General features: G+C 45.8%; 1 protein-coding gene across 5 annotated transcripts in view; it reads right to left on the bottom strand.

Annotated features, from left to right (window-relative positions):
* The window catches only part of SEPTIN6 (septin 6), a 51,109-nt gene extending 36,212 nt beyond the window's left edge, over nt 1-14,897 (bottom strand). For all 5 annotated transcript variants that reach the window (XM_054995936.1, XM_054995932.1, XM_054995937.1 and 2 more), the window contains exon 1: nt 14,818-14,897. In XM_054995936.1, the coding sequence (XP_054851911.1) occupies nt 14,818-14,847 (30 nt within the window). In that variant the 5' untranslated portion in view covers nt 14,848-14,897. The remainder of the gene's footprint in view (nt 1-14,817) is intronic.
* Between the last annotated feature and the right edge of the window lie 223 nt (nt 14,898-15,120).

The following is a 15,120-nucleotide window of genomic DNA, read 5'->3' as shown; positions in this document are numbered from 1 at the left end:
AATGTATGTTAAAACAACATCTGAGGAATACAACATTCTATCCTGGACGTCCTCTAAAAATGCTCCCTTCCAAAGACAACACGTAGTTTCTGTTGGCATCTCAGCCTAAAACAGGTCTTTCTACACACTGTAAATCTCGTTTCTTGACAACCAGCTTGCTTGTCAACCATCTGAAATGGGCCCAAATAAGGGAAACACTACAGAAGTACGATATTTACACAGCAAGGCTGTTTTGTGCTCTTCTGTTCTAGAAATTGTTTATAACAGCTGTAGTTATGCATACACAGTTTATACCAGTTAGCACTTTGATGTAAGGCACTTAAAGATAATGGACATCCAAGGATTTCTCTCTCTGTAATGGATGAGAGGGTGGAATAGAAAGGGATTTTTACGTCACTTTAGGTCAGAAAAAAGAACCAATAAAAACTAAAGTTATGCTTGAGTTATCACACAAAGGGGACACAAATTCAAAGATGAGTTAAAAGAAGCTGTATTTGGAAACTGTATGTATATTTTATAAGATGCAGCAGCTGCCTCTATTTATGAATTATTAGTAGTGTCATTCACTTCATTTATAGTCCATGTTTCTCACTGAGATTCAAGGTGGATTACCAAATATGAAAAGCAATTCAATCAGACAGCAAACACAGTAATGGTCTCCCCGGCAAATTACTGCTGCCTTTTGGGGGGGATTTCTTTGTTACAATATTCAGTGCAAGGTGTTAAAAGTTGTTGTCACTGTTCAGACTTCAGCTTCCTCTCCCAAGACTGTAACTGTAAATGGGGAATGGATACATCTCGTCTACAGAGCGCGTACGCATGCTTGCATACATGAACACCAGGGCTTTTTTTCCAGCTGGAACACGGTGGAATGGAGTTCCGGAATCTTTTGAAAATGGACACATGGCTGGTGGCCCCGCCCCCTGATCTCCAGACAGAGGGGAGTGTAGATTGTCATCTGCACCGCTGCAGCGCAGAGGGCAATCTAAACTCCCCTCTGTCTGGAGATCAGGGGGCGGGGCCACTAGCCATGTGTCCATTTTCACCAAGGGCAATTTAAACTTTTAAAAACTCCCCCCTTGTTCCAGCTGACCCAAAGTAAGGTCATTGGTCCTGGGAACATGCGCACACTTTGCACGCGCAAATGTGGTACCAGGGGCACCACCTCCTGACAAGAGTTGCCCCCTGTGCTGGCAACCCACTGAGTTCCACCACCTCTTTTCCCAGAAAAAAAGCCCTGACAAATACTAAAACTCCATGCAGCACCAAGTCCGCTTGACTCATACACAGCAATGGCAGAAGCATTAATAATAATTTCAATTGATAATATATTGCAGGGCAATTACATTTTTCTAGTATGGCTTTAGGCAAAGGAACACACAGTCCCTTGATTTTGAAACTTGTGCAAGACAGGCAATCCTAGAGCTTAACATAAAGCAAGCAAGGAATAGCCTTCAGCAGGGTGTAAGAGTGTGTGTGCATGTGCATGTATGTGTGTGAAAGAGAGAGAAACTGGAGTATTACAAACATATTCTCATCTTTGCAGTATTGGAAGGGTGAGTGTTTTACTTGAAAGAAAGCCAGGAAGGGAAAGAGTGGGAAGAATATCTATTAAAACTGAAATTTCTCAACTCCCAAACATTTCATTTTAATTAAACTGTATTTTAGAAGTATGTGGGGGAGGAACCCTCAGGGCAGCCACTTTATGGTGGCACCTACTACCCTTCCTCCAAATTCCAAAACTGCTCAGAGGGTCAACAAATTTGGGGACCTTCAACGGGCTGGCCCTTGTGCAGTAAGGGAATATGCAAGCCTGGACCGCTCAGAGGCAAGGGGGGGCCCATCTTTTCTAGAGGACAGCCTCCACCCATAATCAGTCTGCCTGGGCTCCAGGATCCATGCATGGTGCTCTCCCATGAGCCAGCCTTAAAGGAGGTAGACTTGCTGGGACCTAAGAGGGCTTTTAAACTGCCCCTCCCGCCTGGATTGTGGAACTCCATTCCCCTGGGGGTGAGGTTGGCATTGTCCCTACAGGCCTTCTGGACTAAACTGAAAACATTCCTTTTCCAGAAGGCCTTCAAGTTAGATTGAGGAAGAAGGGCATCTGTTCCCTACTGTAGTTTTATACCTGTGTTGCTAATGGGTTTAGATGCTTTGGTGAATTGTAGGGGAATTGTTTGATTTTAAAGTAAACATTGCATTGAGCAACTTTCGGGTGGAAACTGAATAACCATAATAACAATCATAATAATAAGAATAATAATGAGGTGGCGGCAGTGTTGGTATGCAAAGGGAGGCAATGCCAAATTACCTCTGTTTGTCCCTTGCCTTAAAAACCCTAAGGGTTCGCCGTAAGTTGGCTGCAACTTGTTAGCACTTTCTATTACCAAGGATATGTGGCTACTCTGGGGACTCTCCAGGTGTACAGAAAAACATGACTTTATAAATTAATCAAGAGGGGAACCCCCCCCCCCTCAGAAATGGCCTGACAATGACTGAAAATGTTCCAGAAGGGATCGAAAGTTGAGCAGTTATGGGGGGAGGGATCAGCCTGCTCAAGTTCCTAAGAGAATCAGAGGGAGAGATTGGGGAAGTGGATAGGATTTCCAAATTGCTCCATGATTCCTTGCAGACCCTCAGCTCATTCCACTGGTTAGAAATCAGTTTTCCTCAGAAGGCCACTGTGAGAAGGGAACAGTGGACCAAGACTATCTTCTCCTGTCCCCCAGATGGAGGAGAGGAGACGACTCCCCTCAAGAGCCTAAATATGACCCAGTTGCTAATCCCTCACGTATATGTATTCTACATTCAAGATATTGAAGGTTTTGTTTATATTCTAGATTCCCTCAGTTCTGTATGCATATTTTATTTTTTCCACCTAGTTGTTAATGGCAAGAATCCCATAAAAGAAAGCATGCTCTCTGCCTTCAGAAAAAGGCAATCTTTAAGGATCTCACAATCTGCTACAGATTCAAAGCAGGGCTTAAGGAAGCAACAGATGAGGGGGCAAACCTTTTCCTAGATTGTTTCGTTTCAGACCTACAGAGCCTCATTTACACGACTGAAATCTCTACCACAGGAAAAAGTTTTCTCTGCAAAAAGTAACAGAATTTGGCGTGGTACAAATGGTTAGAACACAAACGTGCTTAGGCTTAACAGTGTTCAAAGCCACTTCTACCACAATTAGCATGTCTGGCTTGCAAATTAGGTATCAAGGAGAATGGTTCTAGCCTAGCCTTCGACACGCTTGGCACTTTCTGTGCAGGGGATGGGGTGGGAGTTGACAGAAGATCACTCAATCACACAACCCCCCACCTGCAATCTGAAGTAGTAAGCCCACAAACTGGTTTACTTCCTTCTCTTCTGTTTGCCCCACATGCTTCCTTCCTCAGCCCCAGATGGTATGCAAATCTCTTTCCTATCTGCCGTAACGGTTATGTTTCATTTGCTTCATCAAGACCATCTTGGTCACTAAGTACACCATGTCATGCACTCATGTTTGGTGCAGGGAAAGCCATTCTGGATACAAAAGGAAACCATTTTCTTTGCCAGGCCTAGCAAAGGTGAAGTTCTAAGTCACAAAGCTTTAAGCAAACCAGTAGTCAGATGGTTTTACATAACACAAAATGTCAAAGAATTAAATCAGAGAGGGAACTATAGGAATCTGCTGCAAACATGGAACAAAGTCAGCATGATGAGATCTAGTCATGGGTTAAGAAAAGCATTTAATTGATTTTTTTAAAAAGTAAGAAAATACTAGCACAAAGGGAGCCACATCAAGTACATCTTAAAATATCAAGCCGAAGCTGTGTTTTTGAACGCTTACACAGTACACCCATTTGATGCAACAGAATATGCAGGTGTATGCTTTTGTCTAATTCTCCTGTTGCTTTCTCTGCATCCAAAAAAACTAATAGAACACAGTTACAACATGCTGAGGGGAAAAAAACATTTGCCTGAGCTATCACAAAAAGATGATATGCTTTATACCACACAGAAGTTTCACCTTCACTAAACTTCCTGTTTTCTCTCTTCAAAATCATGAACTGCAAGGCAGACCTGGGGAAAATCATAGTAGCAAGCTATTATAACTTAGAGCTGCTGCCTGCTAAAAGCGCTCCCTCCCTCCAGCCGAGTGATTCCCAGCATGGCGCCCACAAACACCACGGCACACACCAGTGAAATTTCCTAGCACCCATTTACTTCTTTGACAAATCATGTCTTCTCCAAAGCAAAGAGCCAGTCTTGGATTTCCTCAAATTCTCTAGAGTAGGCGTTACTTCAGAAGAACCCAGGAGGCATGACCTTTGTGTCTGCAAGGAGCAGTCTTTCAAAAACAGCTGCTTCAATCATAGAAAGGATAACACTTGGCTTGGAGCTGCACTCTCCAATAGCAGCCATTTTGTGGTGGCACCCACTACCAGTTCTCAAGACAGGGATGCCAGTCCCCCACTGGGGGCGGGGGATCTCCTGCTCCCACCCTCCACCTTTGCCTACCTGGCTGGCAGGGGGGGGAACACCTCCCGGGGCACACTCCCAGGCAGTACGGCATGCTCCTGCATGCTGCAGCAGCCCAATTTGGGCTGGATTTGGACTGAATTGGCCTACATCAGGTACGATTCAGCCCCCTGTGGAACGCAGAGGCGCTCCCAGTGCAGCATGTGATCCTTGCGATGAAGTCACTTCCCAGAAGTGATGTCATCGCACGGACCAGGAGAGTGCTCCACACGCAAGGGAACCTAAAAGGTAAGTGTTGGGCCTCCAACCTCCTGCCCAGGTCGGTGGGGGCGGTCAGGGGACCTGGCAACTCTGTCTCAAGATGCAAATGTGTTCATAGCTCAACAAAATTGGAGACCTGTGCTCTAATCCCTCTCTTCCACCAGTTTTTTCTTCCTTGCACAAAGACTGTGTGTGGTCTACAACCCTCTCGAAGAGAGACATTTGCCACATCTTTAACACTGAAAAATAAGAAACATGCATCTGTGCTTTACTAGGGGTAAGTGTTGCAAGATGTTCCTCCTGAAAAATACATCCAATTACAGCAGTCCAATTATAGAAGTTCCTGCTGAGAAAGATAATACCTCAGTGTGTTTTTGATCTTTGGAGCACCACCAACAAGCAGGTCTTCGAGTCTTGCTCCATCATATAAAAATGTAGCACATTCAAAACCACTTTCTTAAAATAATGTATTTTAGGCAGCAGCTGCTCCAGAATCCTAGCCATTGTATTCAAGACAGCTAGTGTGGTGAGGCCGTTAGAATCTTCTCCTAGGATCTGGAAAACCGAGGTTCAAATCCTCATTCTGCCATGGAGGCTTGCTGGGTGACCGTAGGCTCCTCACACGCTCTTAGCCTAACCCACTGCACAGAATTATTGTAAGGATAAAATGGAGGAGAAGAGATCCACCTCTCCCCGTATGTACCCTGGAGAGCGTGAAGATTGGCAAATAAGAACCTACTGGTGGTCCCTAGCCCAGGAAGGCCCAAGGGCCTCGACAAGGGCCAAGGCTTTTTCAGTCCTGGCCCCAACCTGGTGGAACTCTGCGTCGGAGGACACCCAGGCCCATCAAGACCTCATATCTTTTCAGTGGGCCTGTAAGACAGAGATGTCCTCAGGCATACGGTTGAGGCCAGTTTTTTTATTGTTTTCGCCCAGGGGGCGATGAAATCATCTGCCCTCCCTACAAGTACAGTCACTGGAATATTATTAACTGTGACCCCCATCCTCCCTCTTTTGTTTACATTATAACTGGAGAAATTGGAGGTGGCTGCCATCTGAGATGCTGTTCCATAAGTATTCTGTGGTTTTTGAATTTTAAATGTATTTGTATGTTTTAATGTATACTGAGCATTTTATTGTACCCCACCCCGAGCCCGTTTGCGGGGAGGGCTAAAAATCGAATGAATGAATGAATGAATGAATGAATGAATGAATGAATGAATGAATAAGCTGTGTTGAGTTCCCACTGGGAAGAAAAGTGGAATATAAATGAAGCAAATAAGTAAATAAGCAATTAGTTTCCTTTATAGTGGTAGGTTTCAAACTGTGTTCAGGAAACTGGTGAGGGAAGTTGGTGACTGGAAGCTTGTCAGAGATTTCTCAAGAAGAAGACTGTTCATGGCTGTCAAGCTTTCCTTAAAGGCGTCTGGACTACCGATGCTTGGTGTATTCGCCAGAAGCTCCCACAACCTTCAGGGTTTCCTTGGCAAATGTCTAATGGCTCCTTGAAAGACAAATCAGAGTGGAAAGGGAGAAAATCTGAACACTATTGTTCTAAGGGACAGTTCATGACACAGAATATTTCTATATCAATGGCTTATGTGGGTCATTTCCTACTGTTTTTGTTGTGAACAAGGAAAACACCTCCCATCACAAACGTAAGGACTCTATTAAATCATCAGGCTCAGCTGGGCCTGCAGAGCAAGGAGGGATGACTAACCGGATTTCGGATACTCTCCACTACTGACCAAAACAGTTTCATCTGCACACATGAAGAAATTCATCTGTTAAACACTCCCAAGTTTTTCTCCTCCTTGTTAAAAAGAAGCCATAACCAGTTATCTCTGATAGTCTCTCTACACAATACTTTTGACATGCATCTTTCATGTGTTGGGAGATGCAATGTTAGCCGGGAAGTGTAGTTTTAAATGACAGAGCTGGTGGAGATTGCTCTGGAGAGGATGGACTCACAGCCCTCCGCCGCCTCTGGCTTCTCCCCTTCCAGAGCCGTTGTCCTGCTGAGGCTTGGTTAATTCAGTTTTAAGCAGCAAGGGCGACAGGGTAAAAGCTCCAAAATGGGAGACAGCCCTGCACGGCAGAGGCAGCGGAGGGCTGTGAGAGAATCCATCCCCTCTAGAGCAATCTCTGCTAGCTCTGTCTTTCAAAACTACGCTTCCCAGCTAACATTGCTTCTTCCGAAACTTGACGGACATGCGCCTCGACATTTCATGTAGAGAGACTGGAGTAACCATAATCAGAGCTGTGGGTATGCCTGTCTACTAAACTGGAAACAAGTGGTTAAAGCAGTCCACACCAACTTTTTCCCCGTTACTTCTGGCTTGTAAAATGAGCAACCTTCTAAACTCATTGGATCATACTGATCAGCGCGACTATAACCGAAAAGCTAGATTATTACAATGTGTCTACTTGAGTCTGCCCTTGAAGACAACTCAGAAACTAGAACAAAAAGCAGCAGCTTGGTTGTTGATGGGGATGACATGTTATACTTATATTGCACCAACTGCACTGGCTGTCAGTTTGTTTCAAAGTTCAGTTCAAACTGCTGGTTGTAACTTTAAAGCCCACCATGGCTCATGACCCGCATATATGAAGGGCCACCTCTCCCTATATAAGCCTGTGTGCCAACTCTGGTCTCCCCAGCAACTTCTTCTCTTTGATCCCTCCTATAAGAAGGTGAACTAGACTGCATGAAATGCCTTTTTGGTGGTGGCTCCACTTTTCTGTGACGTGAAGGCAGTACCCTTTCTATACTCCTTTAGGAGAGCTTGTAAGGCAACAGAAGAGCCTTCTCATGATTCTTGGTGTGAGCTAGGCAAGTTATTGTATTAATGAACAAGGTTTTACTTTATTGGTATTCTGGGTGCTTTTGTTTTATTTATTTTTTGTATACAAAAACAACGTTGAGCTTTAAAAGGAGGTCTACAAATGATATATAAAATAAATGGTGCATAGATACGGCAGGCTGTTTTCAAACTGAAAACCATCAAGTCTTGGTAATCAAAGCTAGGCAAGCAGAGTAAAGTAACACAGAGCCACAATGAAAAACAAAAGTCCCTCGGTCCATAATGCATAAACAATGGCTTTCAGCTGAGAACCAAAACTCCACAACTGCATGCAATGACGTAGTCTTTACTAAGGTATATGACAAAATTGTAAAAAAAAAATAGGAAGAGCCCACCTGGATCAGACCCAAAGGTGCAACTAGGCCAGCATCCTGTTTCCAGTAGTGGCCAGCCAGACGCTTCCAGGAAGCCTGTATGCAAGACATCAAGGCAAGCAGCCCTGACCCCAGCAGCTGGAGAAGGCTATACGAAGCGACTGAGAACTGCAGGCAGGATTGAACTACAGTGTGATTTAAAAAAAAAAAAAAGCTATGTACTGCTATCTAGAGGCCCTTCCAAACAGAAGTGCATGCAAATTCCAGGTAGCTCCAGTTAGGACTGGAGTTTAAAGGGGATAAAACTTTTCAATTCATCATCAAGCAAAAAAAGAGACTACAGATGCAACTTCACTTCCTGTGAGCTAGTCTCTGTGCACATGTGTGATCATCTCTCAGTTTAGAATGTGGTCAATTTTCATCAGAAGAAAGGAACGTATTCTTGACTGCCTCTGACTTCTACAAAGGGGAAATGCCATTTTGAAATGGCAGGCATCCTTCGTGAGATACATATGCTGTTTGCCGTGACTGCATGAAACTTCTGAACACTGAGGGGAGCTTCTGTTTTCCCATTTTCTTTCCCTGGTGTTTCTAAAGCCAGTAAATTGATTTGAGGATGGGAAGAGGAAATTAGATGGGGGGGGCGGGTTCTATACCACCAGGCACCAGTGAAAAACAGAAATGCATAAGCCAGGATTCTCGTTATGATCTTGATATGCCTACTCAGCCTTCAGCATTCAAGAACAGTTAATGCCATCTGAATTCACATATCCCGACAGCTCTTACAACTCTCTTAGAAGCCCTTGACAAAGGGCACAGAAAAGACACGCTACTGAAACAGTTTCCCAGTATTATTTTCCTTAAACCAATCCAGGAAACAGGGATAAAGGTATGCCAGTGATTGCTCTGGTGATAAAGAATTTTTTTTGCAAAAATTCTCAAGTGCTGGGAGACTTTTTCCTGGATCCTGAAAGGAGTTCCAGAGAAAAGGCAGGGAAGACGGCAGAGGTTTGGCAAGGAGAGAGGCAAGCCAGAACGTACAGTACAGGGGCCTGGTTGTAAATCTGACCTGGGTGGGGCTGATGCTTCATGGAGGTGGGAGCAATCTACTTAAGCTTTGCTTCTCTTTCCATGACAATATCCCATTCTGCAACAGCATACTTCAACATTAAACTAATGAGAAAAGCAATAGTATAACAGAATGATTCATGAAAGGGCTTTTATAAAGAGAACAAGACTGTTGTCTATGCCACTGTGTATACTATATCATTATCTTTAACAGTCAACATGGCCCATCAGTGGATACCTAAATCTACAGACTGGGCCACATTGAAAGAAGGGAGATTTTCCTCCAGCCTTGGGGTAACCCCCAGATTTGCAGGAAAATCCCAAACCTCAAAATACAGAGGGGGGGGGGGCGGTATAGAAAAAAACAAAACAGAGAGCAGTTGACTGTGCTTCTGCAGGCAATTGTCTCTTGACCACCACTAGTAGGGGAATAGGAGCCTCCTTCTCCCTCTCCCACAACTGAAAGGGCATCACTAGAAACAAGTGGATGGGTGAAGAGGAAAGACGGCTGGCCAGCTGGGTCAAGTGGTAGCGGAGACATGCAGCAATGGGGAGGGGGACAGTTGGGTGGGCAAGCATACTCGTCCACAAGTCTCATGGGCCCTTCTTGTGTTATCTATTTGTTGTACTATGATCTTGCCCTTTCTGCTTTGTTTTCTACTTTTAGTGATTCCATTTTTTGCATTACTTGACATATCATGTCTGATACTTTTTAAGCAGTGTTTCTAATTTTTCCAGTCCTAGTCCTATTGTATCACTTATTGGCTCTCTCATGCTATTTGATTACATTGTTTTAAGTAATCTGCCTTGAATTTCAATGAGAAAAGCAAACCATAAATAAACTAAACAGAATAAAATAAAATAGTCTAAATCCTGCCCTGCCTCTGCTTAATCTCCAAACCATTCTCCTTAGAGCACACACACACACTCAACAAAGCCCTTGACAGGTGAACATGTTCTTACTAAGATGCCCCCTCCTTGCCATGTTCACAGGAAAATTCAGGACCAGTATGAACCACAGAAAGGTACTTCATTCGTATAACTATCACCACTCATTTTAAAAGGGAATCCTTTAAAAAAAATCCTTCAGCCCTACTTTCAAAATCTGATATGAGAGGTGTTGGACAGAGCAACTACCTTCTGTAAGCAGAATTGTAAATAATGCTCTGAGACCAAGCATAAATCATCTCCTTTGAATAACGGGCAAGAGAAGTGATAAGAGTGGGTGTATGCAGTCTCCTGGAGAAGCCAGGCGAGCAAGTACATGCACAAAAGTAAACACACAGGTTAATGCACAGAAGTGAGCTCAAGCGCAAGATTTCTGGAGCAATGTAATAGTCTGTAGACCAAGGAAGGTTCTCTCTCGTTTCAAAATAATCTAGATAGATACAGTCATTTGACTTGGGCAACATGTTCCAGCTTTTCTTTGTAAATTATAAATGACATATTTGTTGACACAAAAGCCCCCTTTTCAGTATTCTATATATTACCTTTACTGAGATATTGGTTTATTTTAATATATTTGATTAGTTTAAAAACAAAGATCATTGATCAGGCAAAAGCATTTCATCAGCAGATGCTCCAGCTATTAACAAACTTCTTCTACTGATGACTTTAGACACAATCAGAGTGGTGAATGGATACATTCTCCGAAAAACACTTCAGTTCTAAGCCAGTTCATGACTCTTCCTCCAGAGCACTTCAGCCCATATTTATCCATTAAAAATATAAGAAGAGTCAAGATCAAGTGTCTATCTAGATCAGCATCCTGTTTTCAAGAACAGTCAGCCAGTTATGTTTTGGACATTCAGGAGCAGAGCATAAAGGCATGATGAACCTTCCCTTTTTTTTGTCCTGAGCACCTGCTGTTCAAAGTTATGCTGGTGGCACACTGTATCTGTTGCCTACGTAGCCCATTCCACAGGAAGACTCATTCACTTCTAAGAGCCCACAGAACCAGAGGATTCTGCCATACTCCTCCAGACAGTATTTCAATGTGCAAGGGGATTTCTTGGTGGAATGTGCCCCAAAGGCCACAACTGCCTTCCTCTTGGCTGCTCTTAATGATGCTCCAAACCTGCCACCGAGGCAACTGCTACACCTCACCTTACAGGAGGGCTGCCTCTGGCTCTTCAGCGTACCACGTGTTACACAGCGTACATTATGTTACCACTCAAAATGGCCTCCCCCAGGGCAAACAATTCTTCATGCTTATCATATGGATCTGACCCAGCACATTATGAGTTTCCACACCCTCCCAGGAAGCAGTGGGAGCATCAGCCTGTCTGCAGTGTGTGGGCCCATATTCACAAGGTGTCCTTGCCTACACGTTACAGGCGAGGTGGGGATCATCTGCCTCTGGGAGAAGCCATTTTGGGTGGTGTTCCCACGGCAACTGGCCAGTTACATGCAGTGTAGTTTCTCTAGACCAGGCCCAAGCAAGATAACATGAGTCATTCCCATGGAATGAAGACATTCTCCGTTTGTGCTACATTCACTTCTTGCCTGTCAAAAGCCATGCATGTCAAAAAAAGTCAGTTAATTCTCATTTGCCTGGAAGCAGCCGCCAAATCTTGTTACAATCCATAAAAGGATGCTAAAGCACATTAAATAGGCCTAAGGATGTACAATGCAGAGAAAGGTATGTTTAATATAGCAGGGGGCCTTTCAAAGTGTTCCCTGTTGTTTTAAGTTATGCTGCCAACAAGTAAAGAGAGTGATCCTAGCCATTTCTCATGAAAAGAGTGAAACTGCTCCTTTAAGCATCTCCACTCCCCCTTTGGTGTTCAGGCATTGCACCATTGCTCTACTAGGCATGTGGCATAGTGACCAGAACCCTCCCTTCTTCTGCACCCTGTCTTGCTCACTCCTCAGAGCAGTGTACCAGTTTTAATGTCAGATTAGGATCTGGAACACCCAAGTTCAAATGCTTATTCTGCTAAGGAAGCTTGCTGGGTGACCTTGGGCCAGTCACACATTCTCAGCCTAACCTACCTCACAGGGTTGTTGTGGGGATAAAAACAGAAGACAGGAGAATGATATAAGCTGCCTTGGGTCCCTATTAGAGAGAAACTTGGGGTATAAATGAAGCAAAGAAATAAAAATTAAAAACCCAGCTCAAAGGGTTGCTGCAATGATAAAATTAAGAAGGGGAGAATATTGTAAGCCCCTTTTCTTGGTAAGAAAAGTGACATATAAATGAACTAAATAAAAATAATTCTGCCCTGGATAGCCTAGGCTAGCCTGATCTCATCAGATCTCAGAAGCTAAGCAGGGTAGGCCCTTGTTAGTCTTTGGATGGGAGACCACCAAGGAAGTCCAGAGTCACTACAAAGAGACAATAGCAAACCAGCTCTGTTTGCCTCTTGCCTTGAAAACCCTACAAGGTCACTGTTGAGTTGGCTATGACTTGACAGCACTTTACACGCAAATAAAAATAATGCCTCACAAGTAGCTACTTTTAGCAGAAGCAGCAGGAGTAAGTGCTGGAAGAGCAGGGTGCTTAATTCTTCAAGGGGATGCAAAAGAAGTTAACACTTAGATCCTTTTCTAGCACACCATGACCCACCAGTACGCCAAGCATTTGGACAGCATGAGGAGTGGAGGAGGAGGAAAACCATGCTGGACTCAAGTGGAGCTGTTCTGCACTCTGCTGCCCACAGACAGAAAGAGCAGAATTGCAGCACGAGAGTAAACTGAAAGAGCAACTTACAGTTGTGTAAATTATAACACAAAATTGTTTCATGTTTCCTGTATTAACGGTTATCAAAGAAAGACAAATTATGCCATCCTAGTGAAAGCCTTCTAGAGGCTTTGCGGCATTTTAGACTCACATAAGCACTCTTCTTGCATGCCACTCAAGCTCACCATTACAAATGCAACATTAGGTTGCAAAAAGAACCATTAAAGACTCAGCACAAATCTTACTACTTTCCTTTTAAGACTGTTAAATCAGCCAGACTGCCTGTTTCAGCAACTGCTTCATTTTTAAGGGGTGGACTTCAAAATTTGAAAATTAGACGGTTTGATAATTTAGAAATTTGAAAACATGCTTTACAGGCATTGGTCATTTTGCCTGGCAGCAGTGGTCCAGTGTCCCAGGAAAGGTCCTTGTGCTTAAAATCCTTTCACTGCAAGTGGAACCAGGGACTTTACATAAGCAAGGCGTGTGCTCTACCACTGACCTTTCCTTGTACACAACTGAATGTCTGCCAAGTATATGTATACTAATTTTATTTTAAAGTCATATTGATTTCCCAGCCTTCATCCAAGGACCTCAAGGCATCATATGTGAAGCCGCCTGACTTTCATCCTCAACCACATGGCAAAGACAGGCATCAAGTACGTCTAAACCTTCCCACTGAACTTCACGGTTCTGCAGAAATGTGAACCCAGGTCTCACCATTTCCAATCAATCTCTCTCTAAGTGTGTGTGTGGGTATTCCAATATACATCCTGGAACTAATCAAGTAACTATCCAGCGGAGCGGGATAAATTCCTGGTTTCTGTCTGGTTGCATTAACAAAACTCACGTTCCTTGCAATACCTAAACTGCTTCATTCCAGCCAGAGACATCTAGTGCAACGCTCAAATTTAAGGAAGAGAATCTACCCATTTTAATACACACAGATGCTACAATATGCTCCATGCTCCCTATTCTCTAAGGTTGGTCAGCAGTCCCGGAGATCCTTTTCCTCATCAAAAGGAATGGGAAACCTCAAACAAATTCACCCGCTGGTGAGCTGGTAAGGTTTCCCCATTCATTTCGAGCACAAAGGAAAGACTCCATCTCTCGCCTCAGGAGTGCCTGTGTAGCTTTCTTTCATTGTAGCAGAGAAAGACACACGTGACACGGAGCAGGTGAGCGCTGGACCTTTCCGAGCTTGTGCGGAGACAAAAGCTTCCACCCCTCCAGTTTTGAAAAATCCTCCTTTTCATATTGGAAGCTGCTTGGGTGCTCTCTCAGAGTAGGAGAAGCCACCCTACATGCATCTGGAGAGAAGCACAGAGCATTTGATACAATGGAGACCAATCTGCCTGGGTACCGTTTCCACATTAGTCCTTGATTATCATCACCAGAACGATTTTTTTTTTAAAAAAACAAGCGCAGGGCTCCCCCCTTGGAAATGACATTTTCCATTCCCTGTCCAACAAGGGTGCAAAATTAAGGCCATCCTCGTTTACCACCATGATTTTAACTACGGTTGGCCACAAAGCACCCTTTGCCATTCCACGCTTGAACCAAAAAAAAAAGTTGCATTGCCTCCATCCTAGCGCGCTCCCTGCCACACTTAGGGCCACCCTACCTTCGGGGCCCGTCACCTGCAACACAGCCGCTGCCCCCTTCTCCCCAGCATCCTCCCCCTCCCCTGCGCGCTTCTGGCGCATCGGAGCCTCTCGGGCCGCCCCGAAGCCAGCGCTCCCTCGGCTCGCTCGGCCAAGGCACCCTCGGCCCTTCGACCCCCACCCCTCCGTCCGCCTGGGGAAAGGAGCAAACCCCCCTGCCACCACCACGCCAATCCCCTCCGACGCAGCCGCCCGCGAACAGCCCGGCAGCCCGCTTTCAGAAATCCACCCTCAGCATGGCGCGGCGGAAGCCAGGCGGGAAAGGTGGCCTCGTCCGCAACCCGCCCGGCCGCCCTCGCCCGCCCTGCAGCCGAAGCGCCTCTCCGGCCAACCCCGCCTGCGCCCCGGAGGAGCCATCCGGGCACCCCCATCCTAGCAGCCGCCTCTTCGCCCTCGCCCGCGCCCGCCGGACAGCCGGCATCCTCGGCCGCCTCCCTCGCTCTGGAGCTTGGGCACTGGGCGAGGGCGGAGGCGAGGCGGCCGCGCTCGGGAGGCCCCGCACTCACCACCTGGCGCGCTATCTCGGTGGCCGCCATGGCCCCTCCGCCGCCGCCGCCGAGCAACGCCGCACACTCGCCGCCCTCCTCCTCAGACGGGGCGGCACTGATGGGGAAGGGGGGGGGGATCCGGCCACTGCGGCACTGGCGAGGGGGAGGAACCGGGCGGGGACGCAGCCGCCGCCGGCCGCTCGCTGGAGCCGGAGAGCCGGCGCGGCTCCGCCTGGGGCGCACGGGGCGGGGCGCCGGAGGGAGCCCCTCGCCCGCTCCTCTCCCCCTCGGGCCGCTCCCGGAGGCGGCTGCGCGGGCCCG

The sequence above is a fragment of the Eublepharis macularius genome, chromosome 13 (assembly GCF_028583425.1).
Source record: "Eublepharis macularius isolate TG4126 chromosome 13, MPM_Emac_v1.0, whole genome shotgun sequence".
Taxonomy (NCBI): domain Eukaryota; kingdom Metazoa; phylum Chordata; class Lepidosauria; order Squamata; family Eublepharidae; genus Eublepharis; species Eublepharis macularius.
The sequence above is the reverse complement of the archived record's forward strand: the minus strand, read 5'-3'. Positions and strand labels throughout refer to the sequence as shown.